General features: G+C 40.6%; 1 protein-coding gene across 1 annotated transcript in view; it reads right to left on the reverse strand.

Moving 5' to 3' along the window:
- INSR (insulin receptor) overlaps positions 1-22,511 on the reverse strand; it is an 87,065-nt gene extending 64,554 nt beyond the window's left edge. Inside the window, exon 1 of the mRNA XM_065422398.1 lies at positions 21,971-22,511. Within this exon, the coding sequence (XP_065278470.1) occupies positions 21,971-22,511 (541 nt within the window). The remainder of the gene's footprint in view (positions 1-21,970) is intronic.
- Between the last annotated feature and the right edge of the window lie 2,526 nt (positions 22,512-25,037).

Below are 25,037 nucleotides of genomic sequence, written 5' to 3' on the forward strand. Positions count from 1 at the left end.
GAACCACCAAAACAGAAAATCAATCTTCTGTTGGTGGCATCTGACACAGACGATGAAAATGAACATGCATTGGTCCGCACTGTTTTGAATCGTTATCAAGCAGAACCCGTCATCAGCATTAATCAGGATTAATTTTTTTAAATCACTTGACAGCCCTACTTCTTTTACTGTCCATTTATATAGCGCTGCAAGCGAGCTGCACTGATTGAACAGGCCAAAGGCTACAATTCAAGAGCTTCATTTTAGTGTCTAAACCCATTCCTAATCTCTGCCTCAGTTACCTTGCTCAGCAGATGGAGTCAATGGGGTGCCTCAGCAGTCAGCTCCTATGTCTAGAGACAAGACCGCCTTGGACCAAGGTCTTCAGCTGCAGAACTCCCTTCCATCCCTCACTGCCAAGCCGTAAGGAACACTGAATGGCCCAGTCATTTCAGAGAGCTTATTCTCCACCTGTTTTCTCCTCCTTTCCTTGCTTGTTTTCACTCCTGCTCTTCTCTTCTATTCCCACTGTTTATAGTAGGCGGAATGGCGGGCATTATGGGATGTGCATGTGTATGTGTATTAAAACAACAACAAACAACAAAAACTGAAAAGCCTCGTCCTAACCCCATCCATCTGAGCAAGTAAAGAACAACTTCAGAGTTCTGACTAAATTCCAGGGAATCAAACAAGAAACCTCAAAACATGGAGTTTGATTTCAAAACATTGCAGAATTGCTAAAGGCAGAGTGAGTGTCACAAAGTACAGATCGAGATAATGATAAGAAGCTGTAAATACACTAAACTAACTAGTGCTTACAGCTCAGCTCTTGTGCTGCTTTTTGACAAGCATGTCAGGCCTGCTCCTTTGAGTCGGTGTCCAAAAATCACATCAGGATGGACTGATTTAAAAATCAAGGTGATTTAAATCAACAATTTAAGTCATGATTTAAATCATTATGTGGAACGCCTGAATTTAAATAATCAATTTTAAAGAAAGGTGCATTCTCATTGGTTGATATAAAACGTGATTTACAACTAAAGAGTCATTTCACTACATTTAGTACATCCTTTTGCTACCTAGACTGGCACACTATAACTATATACCTTAATATTTTAAGATTCTATTAACTGTACATTTCTAGTATGTTAGAAAATGGTGAATGTATTTGCTTATTTACTAGATAATTAACTTTTTATCCACCCTGCAGGGAAGAGAGGAGGGGAAGGTCACATATTTTGTCAATTTTCTCTTGGACGAAGTCTGGGAGAGCCTGTGCAGAGAGAGAAGTGGAGGCAGGAAGAGAGGAAGGTATGAGGCCTTTGCTACACTCAGGACGCAAGGGTAGTCGCGCTGCCAGCGCTGCGAGAGAGCTCTCGCAGCGCTGTAAGTACTCCACCTCTCCGAGGGGAATAGCTTGCAGTGCTGCGAGCGAGCGTGCAGCGCTGCAGGCTCCGATTACACTGGCGCTTTACAGCGCTGTACTCGCTGCGCTCGGGGGGGGGGCGCGTTTTCACACCCCTGAGCGCAGCAAGTTGCAGCGCTGTACAGCGCCAGTGTAGCCAAGGCCTGAGGAACAAGTCAAGGTGGAAAAAAGATGGCTGGAACTGTGGGCATAGAATTCAAAATTAAGTTGGAGAATTAGAGCTGTTTAGCAAGGAAAATGGCAGAATTCAAAAAGGAGGAGAGAACATATTTGTAGTGGAGGAAGTCAGCTTGCTCATGAGATTTCCACAAAAGGCATTCCACATAATGAGTAGGCATCTCTCAGAACAAAAGCCCAGTTACCAACCCTATAATTTTCATGCTAGCCTAGATACTTACACAAGCTGACATGCAGACCTACCCACCAAAGATGCATTAAGTGTGGCTTTTCTCAATGAAAGTATGATCCTATCCTAGTCTTAAATGCATTTCTAAATTTAGATATTTTCCCCCAAAGGGATTGCACAAGTGACCAGAGAAGAACACACCAATGCAATAAATAAAAGAAGTTGCGAAAATGTCTTGCCTAGCCAAGTTTATGAAGACTGTTGATAAAGGCTAGACTAACTTCTGAAATAGGAGAACTTAACAGCCTATTTGCAGAAATGATCACGGATAAAGGCTTCTCTCCCCAGCTTCACATCCATCCTGACCTGGGGTCTTCCTTATACCAGAAAGGACATTAAAAACACTCCACACACACAGGGAAATCAGAACAACGCAAATACCAACAAACAATGGAAGCTTTACAGGAGCTTTCTGCCAGCAATGGACACTGGAAGGAAACATCTGCCTAATCTTCACCACGGTCTGATTAAATAATGTTCTCACTTCTACTTCCCTTTAAGTTCAATCACATGCTAAAAATAATCAAGGAAACAAGCCTAAAGTGAAGGTACAGATCCCACATACACTGTTTGAAACATTTCAATCCCTATAATCCATTAAAATAATTGAAATTAAATAAGAAAAATATTCAAGCAGTAGGTCGACTATCAATGTTTTAAAGCAAATCAAACCACTGAACTGGTGGAAGTCCACTGGCTAAGCATAGGGTTGCCAACCCTAACTGAAGCTATTCCAGGTCTAGATGAGAGCAGCTGCTAAATTAAGCTGTCATGGGATAAAAGGGAAGGTCCTTTCATGGATTGAGAACTGGTTAAAGGACAGGGAACAAAGGGTAGGAATTAATGGTAAATTCTCAGAATGGAGAGGGGTAACTAGTGGTGTTCCCCAAGGGTCAGTCCTAGGACCTATCCTATTCAATTTATTCATAAATGATCTGGAGAAAGGGGTAAACAGTGAGGTGGCAAAGTTTGCAGATGATACTAAACTACTCAAGATAGTTAAGACCAAAGCAGATTGTGAAGAACTTCAAAAAGATCTCACAAAACTAAGTGATTGGGCAACAAAATGGCAAATGAAATTTAATGTGAATAAATGTAAAGTAATGCACATTGGAAAAAATAACCCCAACTATACATACAACATGATGGGGGCTAATTTAGCTACAACGAGTCAGGAAAAAGATCTTGGCGTCATTGTGGATAGTTCTCTAAAGATGTCCACGCAGTGTGCAGAGGCGGTCAAAAAAGCAAACAGGATGTTAGGAATCATTAAAAAGGGGATAGAGAATAAGACTGAGAATATATTATTGCTCTTATATAAATCCATGGTTCGCCCACATCTCGAATACTGTGTACAGCTGTGGTCTCCTCACCTCAAAAAAGATATTCTAGCACTAGAAAAGGTTCAGAAAAGAGCAACTAAAATGATTAAGGGTTTAGAGAGGGTCCCATATGAGGAAAGATTAAAGAGGCTAGGACTCTTCAGTTTGGAAAAGAGAAGACTAAGGGGGGACATGATAGAGGTATATAAAATCATGAGTGATGTTGAGAAAGTGGATAAGGAAAAGTTATTTACTTATTCCCATAATACAAGAACTAGGGGTCACCAAAACAAATTAATAGGCAGCAGGTTTAAAACAAATAAAAGGAAGTTCTTCTTCACGCAGCGCACAGTCAACTTGTGGAACTCCTTACCTGAGGAGGTTGTGAAGGCTAGGACTTATAACAATGTTTAAAAGGGGACTGGATAAATTCATGGTGGCTAAGTCCATAAATGGCTATTAGCCAGGATGGGTAAGAATGGTGTCCCTAGCCTCTGTTCGTCAGAGGATGGAGATGGATGGCAGGAGAGAGATCACTTGATCATTGCCTGTTAGGTTCACTCCCTCTGGGGCACCTGGCATTGGCCACTGTCGGTAGACAGATACTGGGCTAGATGGACCTTTGGTCTGACCCAGTACAGCCTTTCTTATGTTCTTATGTTCTTATGATCCCTTTACACTCACACTGATGCTACCCACTGGTGGAGCTGAACTAGTGGTAGCAACTGAAGGAAATTTTATTAAAATAAACCTAGTGTAGATAAAGCCCCTTGGAAGAGCTGCAACACAGACAAGATCCATCTAAAAAGGAGATATTTGCCTGGGGTCCTGTCTACATAGAGTTGAAGCCATGTGAGCACCTCCACAGCACAGGATTTTTGCTTGAAAATGCTAAGACTGTTTCAAATATCAGTATAGACAGGCTCTTACTGAAAACAATGCTCTTGTTTAACATCTGCTCATCCAGTGCTGTGCTATCCTGTTGCAGCTTTAAATTATATTTATTTATAATTATTTTATTTACCTTCCTTTTATACAGCACTTTTCACCCACAGATATCCAAATGCTTTACAAAGGAGCTCAGTATCTTTATCCTATTTTAGTGATGGGGAAACTGAGGCACAGAGAAGCAGAGAAGTGACTTGCCCAAGTGAAGTGCCAGAATCATTGTCTCATTGCCATGGCAAATCACTGTACCTACAACTCAGCCTCCACCTAATTGCCCCTTTCACCAAGTCAGCTAGTAAAACTGCTATTGCAGGTTATCCTTTAAATTTGGCAAGAACTACATCAATCTGCACAGATTTACAGAAGAAGCAATAAGAAGAAACATCAACTTTTAAAGGTTTTATTTCAAATTTATTTTGAAAACTCAAATCCTAATTCCTCAATTTGTATTAAGAGCATGCTGGGTGAGGCTTTCAGACAGTCAGACATCACACTGTGAAGAACTCCATTTTGTCTCTGGCTTTTTCGGAGCTTCTGAGGGGTACTTACGAGGGAAGTCTCCTGGACATATTCAGTCTGAACTAAAGTTATGTAAACACTCTCAGTGCAATATACCTTGCTTCAGAAAGACAACATTTAGAGACTAAAGACAAGGAAAAACAAGCCACTCTTGCTAATATTACTTATAATAAATGTCATTGTAACCTGTAGTACGTACATCTGTTGTGTTGTTTATTTGTATAGTCAAGCACCATGTCTCTGGGATTTGAATTTTATGAATACTTTTACTAACAAAGTATTTTAAAAACAATCTTGTGGTGCATGCAATGTGCAATAATGTAATATGCATGACTTAAAAACCAGCAGTCTTCCCCTGTAACTTGAGCGGAGTCTGACAGGCAGGGCTCCTCATGTCAAGGCCCAGAAATTCCAGCGTGGCCACACACCAACAGCAGCAGCAATTCTGCAGCAATTCCAAATGATCAGCAACGTGCACATCTCCAGAAGCCTTATATGTTAAGTGGAAAAACAACTGATGTGAAATTCTACGAACTGCTTGAGAAATGAAACCTCCCATTCTCCAAAGAAACAGCTCTTAACATTATAGCCTCCATCACACACACACTGGTGGAGACTAACATTTTTAGATATCTGTCACACTCATTTCTCTCTGATAGAAACAAAATTTCAATACAACACAACACTTTGAAGCAGTCATAGCTAGTGCAGGTACAATTAAGGGATTGGTATAAATAGCTCATGTTTGCACAGCCCTTTGAAGTGCTAACCATGACTTTTAAAACAACACTTAACAGTAGATTTTACGTACTTGAAAATGAGCAACTTTTATACAAGATTAAAGTCACACTTAATTCCTTAGCTGGGTTATTATTTGTTTCTCTGGCACCTGTCCAGAGCTTTAGGTACCTCCCAAGAACTAAAAACATGCAGTCACAAAATTAAGATGGAAGACAATATTCAGTACAATACTTAGATTCATCAGACTCTCCCAGACAGAGACCTCACCTCTACCCAAGCATATCAAATGAGCACATCCAAATCTTCCTTCCTCTCTTGCTCTTCTTTCTAGGGACCCCCAGTCTTCCATGATGCTTGAGAAGGAGCCCTGGAGTTTGCAACATGCCTACTTAACAGATTCAGCCTTTGGTGAGGCAACACAGAAATGATGTTTCAGAGGCGAGGAACTCACCCCCAAGAACACCCTGCCAGCAGCTCTCTCCTTGTTTCACGAGGTACCATTTTTGGTACTCCTGTCAGAGCAATTCTTACACGTTTAAAAAAGGCAGGAAGTAAATTCCCAGGTAAAAAAGCCTTTAAATCAGAAGTTGGAGACATGTCAACAACTATTCTATTTAATTATTTAAATAGAAGCCTTGAAGAAGAGGAGTTGAGAAAGCTTTTACATTCAAGTTAATTATCTCTTCGCAATGGGGGGAAAAGCAAGCCATGGAGAAAGCAAACGTAAGGTTAGCTGAGTGGCCGTAACTCAACTGCCGTAGTGCCACCAGCTTCCCATCTTACATCTGGGGAAGGTACTGACATGCACAACTAAGTACTTCACAAGTTAACAAGTGAACCACGGAGCACTGGCTTCGTATGCAGCATGAACACCGATCCACAGCAGTATCCGAATAAATTATGGGCATGGATTAAGTAGTTGAAATCTTTGCCAAATATTCACAACTGGAACCTTCCCAGCCTCCTACCACTCAACACTCCTTTTAGCCAACAAAGCGCTACAAGATGTCCTAATAAAAAACATAAAATCGCAGTAAGTTCATTCACTCCTTTCCAATAGGAAGTCACACACAATTAGAGGATATAATTCGGGAAGCACGATCGCTGAACTTTTCAACAGCTATTGTTACAACATGAGAAAGGTTTGGTGTCACTTCCTCCAGGACAGACTACTCCTTGACTAACCTCATAATGGAGTCAAAAGGTCCTCAAATCCTTAAGCCCTGTGCTGGGAACACCTTTGCATTGGTCACACTTACATCACAGTACTTCAACACAGTTTATTTACACAAGTAATACTTGTTAAACTCAATTCCGGCTGGGGAAAGATTCTTACAAAAAAAAGTCAAAAATTGGTACCTTTTAAAAGGAATAGTTTAAGGCAATAATCTTAATGTCAAAGATAAATAAGTCAAATTTCTCTCAAATGCTATTTTAAAAACAAAACAAACAAACAAACAAAAACAGGATAAAGGCCTAAACCATTTTGGTAAGAAAGACAGAAAAAGCACTGCTCCCTAAAACTTCATTCACTTCCCATCCTAGACAACTAGAACAATCCTGCTTGATTTGTGAAATTAAATGAGTACATTCAGAAGTGATCTGGCCATAAGTGTACAATTAGAAGTAGAAGGAGGAAATGAAGCATAAAGAAATTTGTGAAGTTGACTTTTGCATTTCATTGGTACAGAACTGCATGGGAACCTTACCCTCAAAGCAAGGAAGATCCACCATTTAGCTCAAAATCCCATGCAGCATCAGTAACAGAGTTTTTCAAAAATATGCACTGAGACACACCTTATAACTGAGATTAGACTCTGGCATTATATATTCAAACGAGCTATTTTCCCCAGGGGTTTATTATGAGGACAAATCCACTGCTTTTTCTACTCAAAATGCAATGAGTGGGGATCTGTATTCAATCTACAGTCTGCTTCCCAAGGTGGAGTACTGATGGCCTCCAGGTTTTATTCAGAGGAGCGCTAAAGCCAAAAAGAAGTCCTTTGATTGAGGATCTTTTTAAGCAGAAAAAAGGCCAAAGCTGATGACAACTTGTAATTACTGAGGATGGCATGCCAAGAATACTTCTGATAGGATGGAATTGAAGTGGCAAAAATGCCAAAGTTGTCTTGTTTACAAGAACTAAGGAACGGGATTAGTCCTTGTTAGACAAAATATAGATGATTGGCAAGACAGGTAGGGTTACTAGAAGACACTGCCTTGTGGGAGGGTGGGTGGAGATGGATAATTGATACTTCTTTTACTGAATTTGCATTGGCCAAAAGAGACAGGGTTAAGCTGTGCTGCCAATACATTAGCTAAGGTGAATGGAGTAAAATTCACTCTTCTGCTACAGAAAAAAACTTGTACTGAGATCCCCTTTCTTTGCTTATGGGGATCTACTCTAAAATTAGAAGCTATTTTCTCCACACAATAGTCTGCTATGCAATATTCTGTGCCTCCACAAAACCCAGCATTAAGTGCCACACAGCCCTATTAACACAGTTATGGTTTTGGTTCGAGAAAGAGATTTTTTTATGAGTAGCTATATGGCCTCTCTGATTGGTGTCTTACCAGGAAGGTTGAAAAGTAGCCTGTGGTGCCTCTTAGGTAGACAGTCCTTAAAGAAAGTAGAACATTGTATTCTACATCCAGTTAGGAGAAGGGGGAACTTTCTCCTCCCTTCCCCCCCCCCCCAAAAAAAGGATGCGAGAAGCAGGTGCCCAACATTAGCTGGGTAAGATTATATTCCTTATTGCAACCTTAGTTAAATCCTGCAGCTAGCTTGGATTGTGATCAGATCTGCTTTTTAAAAAAATAATCTTTATTCTCTCCCCTCCACAGGGCCGGCTCCAGGCACCAGCTTGCCAAGCAGGTGCTTGGGACGGCCACTCTGGAGAGGGGCGGCACGTCCAGCTATTCGGCGGCAATTCGGCGGACGGTCCCTCACTCCCACTTGGAGCGAAGGACCTTCCGCCGAATTGCCGACGCAGATCGCGATCGCGGCTTTTCTTTTTTTTTTTTTTTGCGCCGCTTGGGGCGGCAAAAACCCTGGAGCCGGCCCTGCCCCTCCATCCCCACTCCTCTTCCCTTCATTTGCTTTACAGTTTTGTAATCCAGAGCTTTGAAATTTGGGTTGTGGCAGGACTTGAGCTTGATGTAATAGCACTTGCTTGTTTTGCATTTGACTTTTTCCCCCCCTCCCATGGTCTGTTTGATGCTGGCTAGATGTTGCTCTTCATTAAAACAATCAATCAATCAATCACTCTCTCTCTTTAATTTGGGCACCAATTCCTAGTAACTTCTATCTAGTTGTATCATGTGTTGCAAAAATTACAGTAGCTGTTTTCATGTCAAACAACTGTCTTCATTTGTAAGTGTGCAATGTGGAGATGGGTGCTTCCTGCGCATCACCGCGCAGGCAAGATTGGTGTTTCACTCTGAATTGAATGAGTTTGTCTAATTTTTTTTTTTTTTTTTAATTCTCTCCCTCATTGAATGTGTCTGAGTACATAAGTGCATCTTGCAGGAGATTATGAAGGGACTAGGCACGATTTACTATTAGGTGTATTAAGCAAGCTGCTTCCCCCCCCCCCCACACACAAGTTAATGCTAGGAGGCACTGTGCTGCAGGATCCACAGTCTTTCAGAGGAGACAAACTGAGCCCCTAATTATCTGATCATAGAAGATCCTTCAGCACTTTTGCTAGAAGTCCAAATGGCAACCCTTGCGTCCTGGCCAAATTCCTGCTTGAGGATTACACCTGCCCCTGAGATTTTAGTGCAACAGTTTGATATATTCTTCCTTACTCCTTACTGTTGTTCAGTGTTGCTGTGCTACATCAATCAGCTGCTGCATTTCAACCCTGAGAGGGCTGTGAATTATTCATAAAATGAAAAATTAGCCAGACTAGTTTCATCCCCTCAGTTTGCAGAGAGTAGAGGGCAGAAATCCATTTTGGTAGAACCCACATCTACAGTCTATTGGATTGGACATACTACAAACAAAAGACAGTTACACCAATACTTTTCATTACAATTTTAATATTTGAAAAATAATTTTGAGAATTTGGGCTGCTTTGCATTTTAAAGTCCATAGTCTATTTGCCAGGATAAATCTAAAATGCTACTGCTCCGCTCACCCAAACATCCTCAAGGGAGAACTTTCTGGTTATTCATGTCTTTTAAACACAGTATTAGCTCAACATGAGAAGTGATGCAGGAAACTAGTTAAAGCAGATTTTAGAGGGATTCCCCCCACCCCCATACCAGTTCTCAAATTTTTTCCTGAAAACCTAGGGGTGTGCATCATAAAGGAAAAGTAATGAAATTGTTGCCTGAATTTGAAGCTACATTGAAAGGATGAGACTTTAAATTTCTTAAATTCTGTTTTCTGTGGCAGTTGATAGATTTATTTTATACATTACTAACATGTTACATTGCTATTTTAGTCATGGTCACTTTCCAGAGAGGAGGGGAAAGGTACAAGTACATCTCTTTCCTATCCACAGTCAGATTTTCAGAACCAATATGCCAAAAATAAAACATCCCACCAAACCAAACCAAACCAAACCATACATACACTTTTTGTTCCTCCCTGTAACTTGCTTTTCTATCTATCAACACAGAATCTAGGTGTCAGATACAAAGTTAGTGAGTGGCACTGAAAGTGTCAAAGGATTCTACATCACATAGGGCTTCACGGATATTGACATAGGAGCTAATCCTCCTCCTCCTTTGGCATCAGGGAGAGTTCTCCTCTGAAAGTAGCTTTTGGCACCTAGCTCTCTTTGGCTCAGAACTGAGACTTTGAAGAGGTAGAGAAGAAACAGGTGAACCAGAGGGAGCTAAGCACCTAAATCTTTATGCTGGTGGGAGCTCTAGTTGATGCCAGAAGACAACAGGCAGCATCCGAGAGTCCTCGAGCAGAAAGTGTTTTATTCTCACCGGATCTTAACCAAACCAAAAAACCACCCACTTATTTATATGGAACATAGGGAAGAGGGAGGGACCATGATGTTTATACCAAGCCTTTCCAGAAAGACCGAACAGGTAAAGGACTATTAATAAGGCTATGGAGAGTGGAAAGTTAGTGTAACTATGCAAAACATGGGAATTAAAATAAGTCACACATATTAGGCATGGAGAGCTGGTTAATACAGGTCATGAGAGAGAAAAAAAGCAGAATGTTAACTCTTTTCTAACCTCCTTGACTAATGAGGCAGTGACATACACCATGGACAAAACAAATGCTATGTCTAGCCTTGGCGCTAGGGACGCGATTGCCAGCATGAGGAAAACATGCTCTCACTAGCTCTGATCGAGCTAGCACACTGAAAAATTGAGGGTAGCCATGGAAGCAAGATGAGCTAGCCGCCCAAGTACATGCCTATGGTGTCAGATGGGTACGTACTCAGTGTATCTAGCTTATCCGGTCACCTGTGGCACCGTGGCTACACTCTATTTTCGGTTCACCAGCTCTATCAGAGTTAGCACAAGTTTGTCTTCTCAAGCTGGGAATCATTCATCCAGCTCAAAGTCCAGACATAACCAAAAAGAAAGTGGCACGTTAGAACCAACAGGAACACAGACATTTCCAGCTTCCATTGTAGCAGTAGAGGCAAGGAAATGCTTGCTCTCTCTTTGCCATGTTTTCTGTTGCAACAGGATTTATGTACAGTGATGCAGCTATTTTGGCATCACAGAGAATTCTCAATACCCATTACTTGCAAGCCTTTTGCTTCATCTGGGAATCTGTGTTCCCATTGTGTGTCACAGCAGCAATTCTTCTCTGCATTAGATGGTACGTGTCAAAGAGTAGCTGATGTCTCAAATGCTGGTCTTGCAGGAGGTAGAACCTGCAGGCCATTAAGGGTGCTTCAGAATCAATGAACTGTAAATGACTTGCAAACCTTCCTGTGTATGTGTGGGCCAGCCTAGGAAGAATGGAGGCTGGGGTCTTAGAGTGACATGTGAACATGTCACCTGATAATGAAATCCATCTTAAATCTGGTACTTTTCCATTTAGAAAGAGGGGTGGGGACCCAGAGAGACAAAAGATTCCCACCTTGTACCAAAGCTATAAAAAGGGGGGTGAGCAGGACAAAGGGGCAGTCATGAGAATGCCCCTGCTTACCACCTGAGATGTCTGCTAGAACTAACAAGGACTGTACTACGGGAAAGGATTGGCCTCAGACTAGAAAGGAGTCTAGTCTATGAAAGAAGCTTACTGGAACATCTCTGAGGGTGAGATGTTACCTGTAATTAGTTTCTTAATGTATTAGGCTTAGACTTGCCTGTTTCTGCTTTATTTTGCTTGGTGACTTACTTTGTTCTGTCTGTTATTACTTGAAACCACTTAAATCCTACTTTTTATACTTAATAAAATCACATTTATTAATGAACCCAGAGTAAGTGATTAATAACTGGGGGAGCAAACAGCTGTGCATCAGTGTTATAGAGGGTGGACAATTTATGAGTTTACCCTAGATAAGCTTTATACAGAGTAAAACAGATTTATTTGGAGTTTGGATCCCATTGGGAACTAGGTGTCTGGGTGCTGGAGATAGGTGACCTGAGCTGCTTTTGGTTAAAGTCTGCAGCTTTGGGGGCGTGGCCCAGACCCTGAGTCTGTGTTGCAGCAGGCTAGCGTGTCTGGCTCCACAAGGCAGGGTTCTGGAGTCCCAAGCTGGGAGGGAAAACGAGCTCAGAGGTAATTTCAGCACATCAGGTGACAGTCCCAAGGGGGTCTCTGTGACCGAACCCATCACACTATGACTCTCATCTATTCCTCTTGTGGCTCCCTTGACAGATGAATGGTTAAACTAAAGAGAAAAGTCAAAGTAGAAATCTGCACAGTGCCAGGTATTTTTATTGTGTTGCTTTTAAGTGGACAGCACTTTCTTAAAAAGTGATTTGCATAATTCATTCTAAAATGTAATCCCTCTCTGCATTATCTGTTTTTCTTCAGAATTTGGGAGTTACATCATGCCACAGAGTGCCATAAATCTCTTAACTGTTCCTAATAAGCTAAACTGAATTAGTTTAGGATGCCCAGTCTTTTACAAGCATCACAATAGCCTCAAGCACAAGCACTGTATGTGCTCAATAAAGCTGTCGCTTGGCAAGGTTCAGAACAGACGCCCCACTGAAATTATCGGGTGTCAACTTCCATCTGGCATTTGTTAGCGCAGGGTTGGGGGGGTGGGGGGTGGGGTCAGCCAATTCTTATCAGATCTCCAAATAAAAAGAGCACTTCCACTTCATGTGCTAGCAACTGGAAACATTTCTTTGTGTTTAAAGCTTTAAAAATATCTTGCCCTTGAGATTGGCTAAGTCTGTTCCGTACTGCCTTCAAGGCCCTTTTCCCACACAGAGGTGATAAAACCAAGTTTATGGTTACAGAAATTCCCAGCACATACAAATCACAGGAAGTTGTTGCTAAGTAATATTTCTACCTAAGTAAACATCACAAAACATTTCCCACACACACCTCTGAACTTTATTATTCAGACCCGCCTTGAAGATGTTCACTGTTTCAGAATTTCTGTGAGCAGTAGCATCTTTAAGAGCCATCAGGTCTATTTCACACTATTTTATAAGAGCATTGATCATATGTTTTTGCTATGGTTTTGTCCCCTGTAATAGGGAACAGAAAAAAGCTGCCTTATCTCATCCCCACAATCTCTTCCTTTTTTTCCCAATCAGTGAGATAGATGAAGATTGGAGGGACTCTCTCCACCTTCCAAGCCTATTTGCTGCAGAAACATTCCAGAAACCTGAAGACAAAGTCCTACAAGCTTGGTCTAGTTACTTTTCCTGCTATGTCATAGAATCATAGAATATCAGGGTTGGAAGGGACCTCAGGAGGTCATCTAGTCCAACCCCCTGCTCAAAGCAGGACCAATTCCCAACTAAATCATCCCAGCCAGGGCTTTGTCAAGCCTGACCTTAAAAACCTCTAAGGAAGGAGATTCCACCACCTCCCTAGGTAACCCATTCCAGTCCATGTCCCTCTCTTGAAGCTTTTCAGCATGCAAACCAGACCAGATCATAGTCCCTTAGACCTACTTATTGACTGATAACTTACACCACCTTATTCATCACTTTTGAATTTCTCCTGAAGTGTTTACACATACCCTCCACTTTTTGTTTTAATAGGTTTAGCTCTACCATACAGTCTAGACCAGGGGTCGGCAATCTTTCAGAAGTGGTGTGCCGAGTCTTCATTTATTCACTCTAATTTAAGGTTTCGCGTGCCAGTAATACATTTTAACGTTTTTAGAAGGTCTTTCTATAAGTCTATAATATATAACTAAACTATTGTTGTATGTAAAGTAAATAAGGTTTTAAAAATGTTTAAGAAGCTCCATTTAAAATTAAATTAAAATGCAGAGCCCCCCGGACCGGTGGCCAGGACCCAGGCAGTGTGAGTGCCACTGAAAAATCAGCTTGCGTGCCACCTTTGGCACGTGTGCCATAGGTTGCCTACCTCTGGTCTAGACTGTACGAACTGATGTGAGGGACTAGAAGAAAGTGCATATCTGCAGACTTGGTAAGTAACCTGTACTAGTGAGTCACACAGACTTCTGATTCCGCAGATACCGGACATCACGATGTTCAGAGAATGTTATAGACGGTTCTCTCTGCAGCTCTCAGATATCCAGGTATTACAAGTCTTGTTTTAAAGACCATTTTTATTCATCCATTTCACCTTTCTTCCTCTTTTACACAGTTCAGTAGCGTACCTCAGGCTAAATGCTTCTCATTTGGGAAATACGGAGTTTAGATTAAGTTACTTTACCTTTAAAAAAAACCCTCTACACACCACTGATCCATCTCTCCTCTCCCCGCTCTCCATTCTCCTGGTTCTTCTCCCCTCCTCCAAATAATTTGGATCATGTATTCAGAAAAAGGTGGATAAAAATAAATGATTTTTAATCATACTTTTATTTAAATTAAGTTATTTTTGTTTTTTAAAAACAGAAATAACTCAAAATAGGACAACCATTGTTAAGGCCTAAATTTACTATAATCAATTGATCACTGAATGTAAAAAATTAATATTAAGCAGTACAAGTCTGCTGTCAAAGTTTTCAAGAAAGTGAAACTATTGAAGTGGTGGAAGTCACTGGCTAAGCACCTGGAACCAGTTTGTTGAAGTGCTATACCAGCTTTTGACAGCAGTAACGGCTTCTGCAGGTCCAGAGAAAATATTTTCTTCATGTGAGTTTATTCAACTAGTTCAGGTCTGTGAATTTTGAATGGTCTATTAAGAAACCAAATGGAAATTGAAAAGACAGAAAAACTTATTCTCCACTTCCAATATATGAATACAAACCAGGTGTGGTTGGGTGAGATCTACTAGTTCTAAAATCTTAAAGGACATGGTGACCAAAAACAATCATTAACTAAACTACAGATTGTTTATTAAATCCCCAAGTAAAAAGTCATCTGGTAAATAGAAAAACTGTAAATGATACATTTCTTAACATAAATGTAAAAAGTTAAGAAGCGGATTAAATGCATGTTAAACTATATAATTACTTAAATAAAAGTGTATATAGTGTATTTTTCTGGTTACCAAAAAGAAGTACCAAATGTAATGAGTGTAAAGGCTATATTTAGTAGCATGTTCAACATGTTTCAAAGATTAAAAACCAATGAGAATCAACTTTTCTTTAAGAAAATAACTAAAAATATATAAATGCAAAACAAGATTAAAATGACCTAAATCATGGTTTCCTACCTGCAGATTTAAATCATGATTAAAACTGGTGATATAAAAATCAATCCACCCTTGGTTCACAAGTAAATGACTGAAAAGTCTTTATAGAAGAGACACCTTATGCACACCAGACTGCCTCAAAATCTCACCGGAGAATGTGAGAGCAAAGCAAAGGGACTTGGGAGGGAATTCTGTTTTGGAGCAGAACTATCCCTCCTCAAGTGGAAAAAGACACACGCGCACACGCACTTACTTTCTTACAGTTAAATGGAAACCACATGGAAAAAAATCAAAATATGAAAATGATGTTTGACAAACCCAGTCTGACAAATGTGAGGACAGAGGTACTGCACTTCCAACTATTTCGCCTACTGAATTCTTCAGCAAAGACAAGATCTGGCTGAACAGAGTGCAATGAACTGTGAATTATATTTTCATGGTAATGGAAGTGAATATATGATTTAAAAACTATGCTTCAGTAAAACTTGACTGTAGATGCACAACAGCCTTACAAAACAGGGCTCTTGAATAGGATACAGATCCGCGTGTTCAGTACAAAATAAAACAGGAACACTTGTCAGCATTTAACTGCCAGAGACATCAGTGGCCTAGATTCAAGTTCAGAATACAACACATTCCTCCTCCCCCCCCACCCACCCCCAAATTTTAGCAGCCTTAATTGTAAGTCGACTGAATTGCATTTCCCCTCCAGTACAAATCACTAAAAAAAAAAATTCAAGGAAATTGCTAGTTAAGCCAACATTCATATACTGACCAATCTCAATTCACGACTTTCCACCCACACATCGTAACACTCAAACACATGCAGATTCTTCTTCCCACAAATCCCTTTCCTCTTCCCACAGGCAACTGCCCCTGAGACATGCATTCAATCTATCACAATTGCTCACATGCACAACCTTAACTCTGACCTCAGAGTGATGGAAATCTTACTGAAATAGATACTTTTAGTTTGGAAATAACACTTTATAGATTTCCAACTAAAAAATTCTTGGCAAGAGTTAGTTATTTGTTTGAGTGTGATTCAGAGACTTGGACATGTGCCTTGTGGAAAGTTGTTTGCTGAAACAGAGTTAGCTATGAAGCAGAAGTCAATGTTTTTAGTATTAGGACTGATAAAAATAAGAGTAAAAACTAGGGCTATCAAGCGATTAAAAAAATTAATCGTGATTAATCACATTGTTAAACAATAATGGAATACCATTTATTTAAATAGTTTTGGATGTTTTCTACATTTTAAAATATTTTTATTTCAATTACAACACAGAATACAAAGTGTACAGTGCATACTTTATATTTATTTTTGATTAAATGTTTGCACTGTAAAAAAGAAACAGTATTTTTCAATTCACCTTATACAAGTACTGTAGTGCAATCTTTATCATAAAAGTTGAACTTACAAATGTAGAATTATCTACAAAAAATAACTGCATTGAAAAATAAAACAAATGTAAAACTTTAGCGCCTGCAAGTCCACTCAGTCCTACTTCTTGTTCAGCCAGTCGCTAAGACAAACAACTTTGTTTACATTTACAGGAGATGCTGCTGCCTGCTTCTTATGTACAATGTCACCTGAAAATGAGAACAGGCATTCGCATGGCACTTTTGTAGCCGACATTGCAAGATATTAACGTGCCAGATGTGCTAAAGATTCATATGTCCCTTGATCTTCAACCACCATTCCATAGGATGTGTCCATGCTGATGATGGGTTCTGCTTGATAACGATCCAAAGCAATGCGGACCGATGCTTGTTCATTTTCATCATCTGAGTCAGAAACCACCAGCAGAAGGTTGATTTTCTTTTTGGGTGGTTCGGATTCTGTAGTTTCCACATCAGAGTGTTGCTCTTTTAAGACTTCTGAAAGCACGCTCCATACCTCGTCCCTCTCAGATTTTGAAAGGCCATTCTGATTCTTAAACCTTGGGTCAAGTGCTGTAGCTATTTTTTAGAAATCTCACATTGGTACCTTCTTTGCATTTTGTCAAATCTGCTGTGAAAGTGTTCTTAAACCTGGGTCATCATCCGAGACTGCTATAACATGAAATATGGGGCAGAATGTGGGTAAAACAGAGTAGGAGACATATAATTATCCCACAAAGAGTTCAGTCACAAATTTAATTAACGCATTATTTTTTAATGAGCATCATCAGCATGGAAACATATCCTCTGGAATGGTGGCAGAAGCATGAAGGAGCATACGAATGTTTAGCATATCTGGCACATAAATATCTTGCAACACCTTGCAACTACAACAGTGCCATGCGAACGCTTGTTCTCACTTTCAGGTGACATTATAAATAAGAAGCAGGCAGCAGCATCTCCCGTAAATGTAAACAAACTTGGTGGTCTTAGCAATTAGCTGAACAAGAAGTAGGACTGAGTGGACTTGTAGGCTCTAAAGTTTTACATTGTTTTGGTTTTGAGTGCAGTTATGTCTGTCACACACACAAAAAAAATCTACATTTGTAAGCTGCACTTTCACGACAAAGATTGCACTACAGTACTTGTATGAGGTGAATTGAAAAATAATTTTATTTTTACAGTGCATATTATAAATATTTGCAATCGGATTTCAATTACAACACAGAATACAATATATATGAAAATGTAGAAAAACCATCCAAAATATTTAATAAATTTCAATTGCTATTCTATTGTTTAACAGCGTGATTAAAACTGTGATTAATTTGAGTTAATCACATGAGTTAACTGCGATTAATTGACAGCCCTAGTAAAAACATAAAGAAAGAGAAACAGTAAACATGAAATGGGTCAGGGATGTGGAGTAGACAAGGTGATGGGAGAAAAGGAAGCTGGGCTTGGGAAGTGTATGGAGTGTTACTGGAGAGGCAAATTGGACAGACAGAAGCCCTGCTCCCTAGGTCTGCTGCCTCCCTAGCTACACTCTAGCACCAGTCACACCAGACTTTACTGTGTCTCTACTCATCCTGCTCCCCTACTGCGGTTCACCAGTGGAGTCCCAGCAGGCCAGACTTAGTAAGGTTTGTCAGATGGGTCTTCTCTGTGGGGAGCTGAGTGTTGAAGCAGAACTATCTGGGAACCCTGACTCAGAGCAGGGCTAGCAATGTTTAATCCAATTTGCTGTGACTCTGAAAATTGTTGTTGTTGAAAAGCAGACCATGCTCATGTCCTATGAAGGAAAAGAGCATGTGAGAAATCCCAAGTGCAAGAGCATAATGGTAAGTAAGTTACAAGAGCCTGATAGGTAAAATTTTAAAATGAGTTGTTCCTTTATTTGCTCCTGAATGGAAAAATACTGATCCCTCTATTAGCAGCATTACCTAGAAAATTAAAGCTCTGCTTGCTCACTCCAAATATATAACTTTGGTAAGGGAAATTCCATGATGAATAGAGGTATTTAATCCACGCTCCAAACATCAATCACGGCATAATTTGAACCACAGAGACAGCAGAGTGACTCCAGAAGGAGTGACTATATATCTTTAAACTGCTATACAAATAAACTGCTGTGTAACAGTCACAATCAGAATCAAGCCTGTCTCTATTTTATTTTGGGGAATGGGCAGGAATTGAGCAGTAAATTTTAAGCCTCAGATACCTTAAAGGATGAGCTGCAAGAGCTTCCCTGAAGTGAAAAGGCCAGAGACTTTAAAGCATGCTCAGCACCCACAACTGGGGCCAGATTTTCAGAAGAGCACAGCTCCCATTCAGAACACTTCACTACATGGTGAACACTTCAGTTCAGAAGGGGAAGACGTCTAACATTGTTTAAAGAGGTAGACAGCTCTTTATTTTAACATAATTGGAAGCAACTACTATACTCACCTTCTTAAGGCCGAGAAAGCTGAGCAGTAGACGAAGGACAAACTTCTCTTCCTAGAGGCACATGGCTCATGTTTGAGTTTCTGCTGTCCCTATGCATGTGGATTTTCTATCAGTCAATGATATCTGAGAGGAGAATTCTACCACATAATATGTAACTCGCTACAGCTCAAACACTGAACATGAAAGTATTCATCAATATATCAGTTATTCATGATGTTTCAGCCCAGGCAATGCAAACAGGTTGAGGGAGGATTCAAAAGTTATTTTATGTATCTTGTCTCTGCAGCAACACAGCTATTTTTAAAAGAAAGATTCCTGTGACTAGAGGAAATGTTGCAGTGCAGGGAATGACAATACCTCTACAAGTAGAAAATTAGAACAATGAATGATCTGGATGATGGTATGAACTGCACCCTCAGCAAGTTCGCAGATGACACTAAGCTGGGGGGAGAGGTAGATACGCTGGAGAGTAGGGATAGGGTCCAGAGTGACCTAGACAAATTGGAGGATTGGGCCAAAAGAAATCTGATGAGGTTCAACAAGGACAAGTGCAGAGTCCTGCACTTAGGAAGGAAGAATCCCATGCACTGCTACAGGCTGTGCACCCATTGGCTAAGCAGCAGTTCTGCAGAAAAGGACCTGGGGATTACAGTGGATGAAAAGCTGGATATGAGTCAGCAGTGTGCCCTTGATGCCAAGAAGGCCAACGGCATATTGGGCTGTATTAGTAGGAGCATTGCCAGCAGATCGAGGGAAGTGATTATTCCCCTCTATTCGGCACTGGTGAGGCCACACTTGGAGTATTGTATCCAGTTTTGGTCCCCCCCCCACCCCCCCCTCCACTACAGAAGGGATGAGGACAAATTGGAGAGAGTCCAGCGGAGGGCAACAATAATGATCCGGGGGCTGGAGCACATGACTTACGAGGAGAGGCTGAGGGAACTGGGCTTATTTAGTCTGCAGAAGAGAAGAGTGAGGGGGGATTTGATAGCAGCCTTCAACTACCTGAAGCGGGGTTCCAAAGAGGATGGAGCTCAGCTGTTTTCAGTGGTGGCAGATGACAGAACAAGGAGCAATGGTCTCAAGTTGCAGTGGGGGAGGTCTAGGTTGGATATTAGGAAACACTATTTCACTAGGAGGGTGGTGAAGCACTGGAATGGGTTCCCTAGGGAGGTAGTGGAATCTCCATCCTTAGATGTTTTTAAGGTTAGGCTTGACAAAGCCCTGGCTGGGATGATTTAGTTGGTGTTGGTCCTGCTTTGAGCAGGGGATTGGACTAGATGACCTCCTGAGGTCTCTTCCAACCCTAATATTCTATGGTTCTATGAACAAAGGAGGAAGAAGAGGGAAAGCCAACATTTCAGAAATTCAAATCAGAGAAAACTAGGCAAAATTCTCCTTCCATATTCTCTACAGTCACTATGTATCTACCTTAAGCATTTAAAGCAGGGCTTCTCAAACTGGGGGTCGGGACTCCTCAGGGGGTCGTGAGGTTACTATGTGGGGGGTCGTGAGGTGTCAGCCTCCACCCCAAACCCCGCTTTGCCTCCAGCATTTATAATGGTGTTATATAAAGTGTTTTTAATTTAAAAAGGGGGGGAGGGTCTGCATTCAGAGGCTTGCTATGTGAAAAGAGTCCCCAGTACAAAAGTTTGAGAATCACGGATTTAAAGCACCCATCACCTTAGCATCTACGCACCAAATACCAAAATGAAGAACCTGCATTAAGTTTAATTTATTAAACTCCAAATATAAACCTCAGCAAGGTTTATTTTATTCCAAAACAATGATCCTACTGAGAACTTTGACAGATCAACTGACTGCATTTTGTCTCAGCCTCAGTAGTTTAAAAAAATAGTTGTTTGAGGTCACCAGGTAAACCCCAGAAATGCAGATTTCAAGATCAGATTTCAAGACACTGATATCTATGGCATAAGGAGTTGCCAGGGGTTCTCTGGACAAACGAAAACCAGAGTACAATTCACACAAGCTTACCTTAAGCTTAGCAAAACAATCACACACTTTAAGGCAACCTTGGTTGAAGATTATTGTGGATGGCACAAGAACAGAAGCAGCAAGGGTCCAGTAACACATTCAGCTTGAGAACCGTCATTTAATCTCTGCTCTAGTTACCAGGAGACTAGTGTGCATGTTTGTTAACACTTTCACCACTTATGACTGACCAAAAACAATTAACTTAAAAAAAAGCCAAAAACTTGAGGCAGGCAGGCGTCAGAGAATAAGTAAATATACATTCCTACTGAGAACACCAATTGCAGAGCTCTTGAATTCAAAGATAAGTAAGTTAAAATACAACTTATCAAGTATGTTTTTCAAGTCAGATGTCAATTACAAGTGTTGCCACTCTAAATATTTTGACCAAGTTTTGTAAAAGGAAAAGAAAATATGCAAGTGTGTGTGTGTGTGTGTGTGTGTGTGTGTGTGTGAATGACTTTTCAAGCAAGCAAACTAAATGTCTATTTACTTTTGAAAGTTACCATGCAAATACAGAGTTGAAATGTAAACATTATATATAATCACATTCTTCATTTGAAGGAAGAGCACGTGCACATACGCACAGATCATTAAACTGTTTCCAAATTTAAAATGTCAGTAATTTTCTTTATAAACAAGCTAGATGACAGGTGGATAATGATGTTATTTTGGGGAAGGGGGATCTTGAAGAAATTGCCATTAATTAGTCACATAACCAGGGGTGGGGTTGGGGAGAGAGGTAAAAAAAAATTACAGGAACAGTTTAAAAAGCTAAACATGCAGCTTAGGGTATTATTAGCTATTTTAGAAGGGGGTCCTTTTAAAAAAGGAAGCTGTGCAATAAGAAAATGTTTGAAAAATTAAAATGCCATAAACTCTCTTACCTGTGCTCCTTTTTAAATGTGAAGAAAAATGTAAATCCACATTTGAAATAAAAGGTCAGAGAATAGATATATCAACTGATCAGAGAATAGATAGATTAGTACTTAGACACATCGAATGGCAGCAAGGATGGTGCAAAAGCTGCCAGAAGAGCATTCTCAAAATGAAAACAATATGTTGCTCTGTATTCCTACCTCTTTGACAGTGATCATGGGTCCAGCAGCGTTCAATGAAATTGCCATTTATTACAGTAGATGGGCAGTTGCTTTTTCCTTTCACAGTTCCTGGACACACATCTCCACACTCTTCTGTGTCATCCTTGTTGGCAATGATGTAATTGTCTTCCACAGAGTCTAAAATCCTAGACCAGTCGATTGTGGACAAGTAACACAGTTCATTGTTCTTCTCGATCCGCACTGCACCTCGAGTAATGTTCATCAGGTTATAAAGGCCAATCTCTTTCAAGTGAACCATCTCAAAAATGACCAGAGCATAATTAAAGAAGAGATGAGTTCCTCGAATCACAGTGAGGTTGGGGAAAAGCCCCTTTAAACTCTCTAAGCCATATACCCGAAAGAGCAGTAAGTAGTCCGTAATCATAGTCAGTTTGGGAAAGCTGAGCTCACGGAAATCTTCAGGCTTGGTTTTAAACATCAGCAATATTTGCAAGTGGCCCTCGATCACAGTGCAGTTCTCAAGCCTATTCAACCGGGTCAGGTTATTCCGGATGTCCATGCTCCCGCAAACTGGAAGGCAAAGAACAGAAATAAGCAAGTGACCATTTTCTAAAAAAAAATATATGTTCAACCACTGTACAATACACTGCACAGTCGGAACATGACTGGGTACATTTTAAAGTAGTATGGCTTAAGCACGAGGAAATATTGCAAGGAACAATCCTGCATATATGTGCCTGTCGGTATGGGCTAGAAGACTTCATAGGTCTTTGTTATCTGCAATTTCTAGAATTTTTTGTTTGCTGTGAATGGAGTCTCCACATTGAAGTAACAGTATTCTAGACAGCCATCTGGCATACACAAGAGACGAATAAGTATCTATTCAGCAAAGGATTTTTGGCAAGTATTTAAAGAGAACACCATACCTACCTCATGTCAGATTATGCAATTAATGCAAAAGGATTTAATGGGAGTAACTGGGCAATATGGCATCGTATGCAGGGGACTGAGCGAGTGAAGGAAATTTTGTGAAAATGAAAGAACACAGCCTATACTCTAGCTTGGCCTTTATTGAGAGGGTAATAATGATATTTCTAGATTAGTTTATTTTATTGTTTTTACATTTCAAGGTTGGAAACCTTTTCCCTGCAATATCTAGTTAAGCATTTTATTCAACAGAACCAATAATCCAGAGAGAAAACTGGCAAAGTGAACAATCACACATGGCTCAAATTAGAAGAAAAACAGAAACGTAAGACCAGGCACCAATGAAACAAGGAACCAAAGAAACCTGGGTGTATTTATTTACAACTCTAGACCAGCATTTCTCAAATGTGGCCAGCCGGGGCTTTTCTTGCAGCCAGTCTCCCGGGCTGTGATGTGGGGGAGGCAAAGTAGCGGCCCCTCCCCCTCCCTGTTGCACTGCCTTGGTGTTGGTTGCTGGAGACACAGGGCTTTGAACTCAGGCTGTGGGGCTTCAGGCTCCAGTCCCAGTCTGCCTTCCCTGACCTCCCATCCAGGGCTGAGTAAGTCTGCTGTGAAAAGTGATACTTGTATGTTTATTAATATCACTTTTCACAACAGACTTACTAGCTAGCAGTAAATAAATTACAATAATTTGGACATGTATATATGCATATTTGTTTGTTTTTCCTAAAGCTAATAAGTATTTTAGGAAAAAGTGTGAGAATGGCCACCAGCACTCTGATGCCACCAAATAATTTGTCCTGAGAACCCCTGCTCTAGACACTGAAAACAAATTCACCAAGGAGATCAATTGCAACAGCTGGTGCAGGACTGAGTGACAGCGCAAAATCCACATGTGACTGAGTCTTTTTACAAAACCAGGCTGAGAACCACAGTATCAAAACACAGAGTCTACTGAAAAAGCCTACTACAGGAATAAGATGTCTAGCAAAGCCCCAAACAAACCATTGCTGAAGTTACCCACTCTACTATTGCATCACAGAGCTCAGGCCTTCTGTCTAGCCACACTGCCAAGTGAAGGAACCAAATCTGGCTTCTAATTTTGAATCTTCAGCTCAGTCCATCTCTCCTCAAGGCAATAGGGGAGGGGAGGCAGACATCCCTCACTGTCTACTGATTCTTCTTTCCCTTTTCAATCACCCCAGGCTGAACAAGCTGTATTGACTACTGCCACTCTGTTCCCTGTGACCCCCAAGCCCTTGCTCACCTGCACAGAATGCACAATTCATCACCTTGTTCTTCAAATCAGGCTGATCATATATTTCAGTATCAAGTCAAAGTTATCTTCCTTGATTTTCCTATCCTCCGTGGACTTGCTCCAGCTGTTGTCAGATCTCGTCTCTCTCTCTAGACTGCTCTTCACCCCCTCTATTCTTTTAGCACCAACCTGCTCTTCCCTTTCACACAAACTTTCAACTGTTAATGCAAAATTCTTCTCTCTATGCCCAACACCATGACCTCTCTAGAACATCCTCCCTGAATCTCTTCCCCTCGCTAACTCTCAATTGCCTTCCTAGTCTGATTGAAAAAGGTTATTTTTCTCCCACCCCACCCCCACCTCCTATCATCTGGAATACTAGTTACCATCAAAGGATTTTTGGAAATGAATTGATTCCAGAAAAATAAATACAGTTCTAATGATTAATCTACAAGGCAGTAAAATTTGCATGCACATAAAAATGCACATGGCACTTGGACTGATAACATATCCACAGTATAGGGCTCTTGGCACTTTTAACAAAAGTACCATTTTTTTGTAAAGGGACAGGACAAAGCCTTGTAAGGAGCACTATGCACTGTCTAAGGGGATGGACTAAATGGAATCTGGTAACCCTTTTTTCATCTTCCTGAATTTCCTTTAGTAGGAGAGAGGGGGTTTGATAGGATAATATTTTGCCTTTTTGTATCACAAATTCTCTTTAAAAAAAATTCTGTTCATGGAAATATTAAAACAAACTCCTGTTGTGCAAGATGTCATGCCAATGGCAGGGCGAACTTGCTTCTTAATCAGCACTGGATACAAGGAGGGTTCCACAAGTGTACACAGCCTCTGGATGGTCAGATATAGCATATGTTTCATTGCAGCATCCCCAGAAAC

The sequence above is a fragment of the Emys orbicularis genome, chromosome 24 (genome assembly GCF_028017835.1).
Source record: "Emys orbicularis isolate rEmyOrb1 chromosome 24, rEmyOrb1.hap1, whole genome shotgun sequence".
Taxonomy (NCBI): domain Eukaryota; kingdom Metazoa; phylum Chordata; order Testudines; family Emydidae; genus Emys; species Emys orbicularis.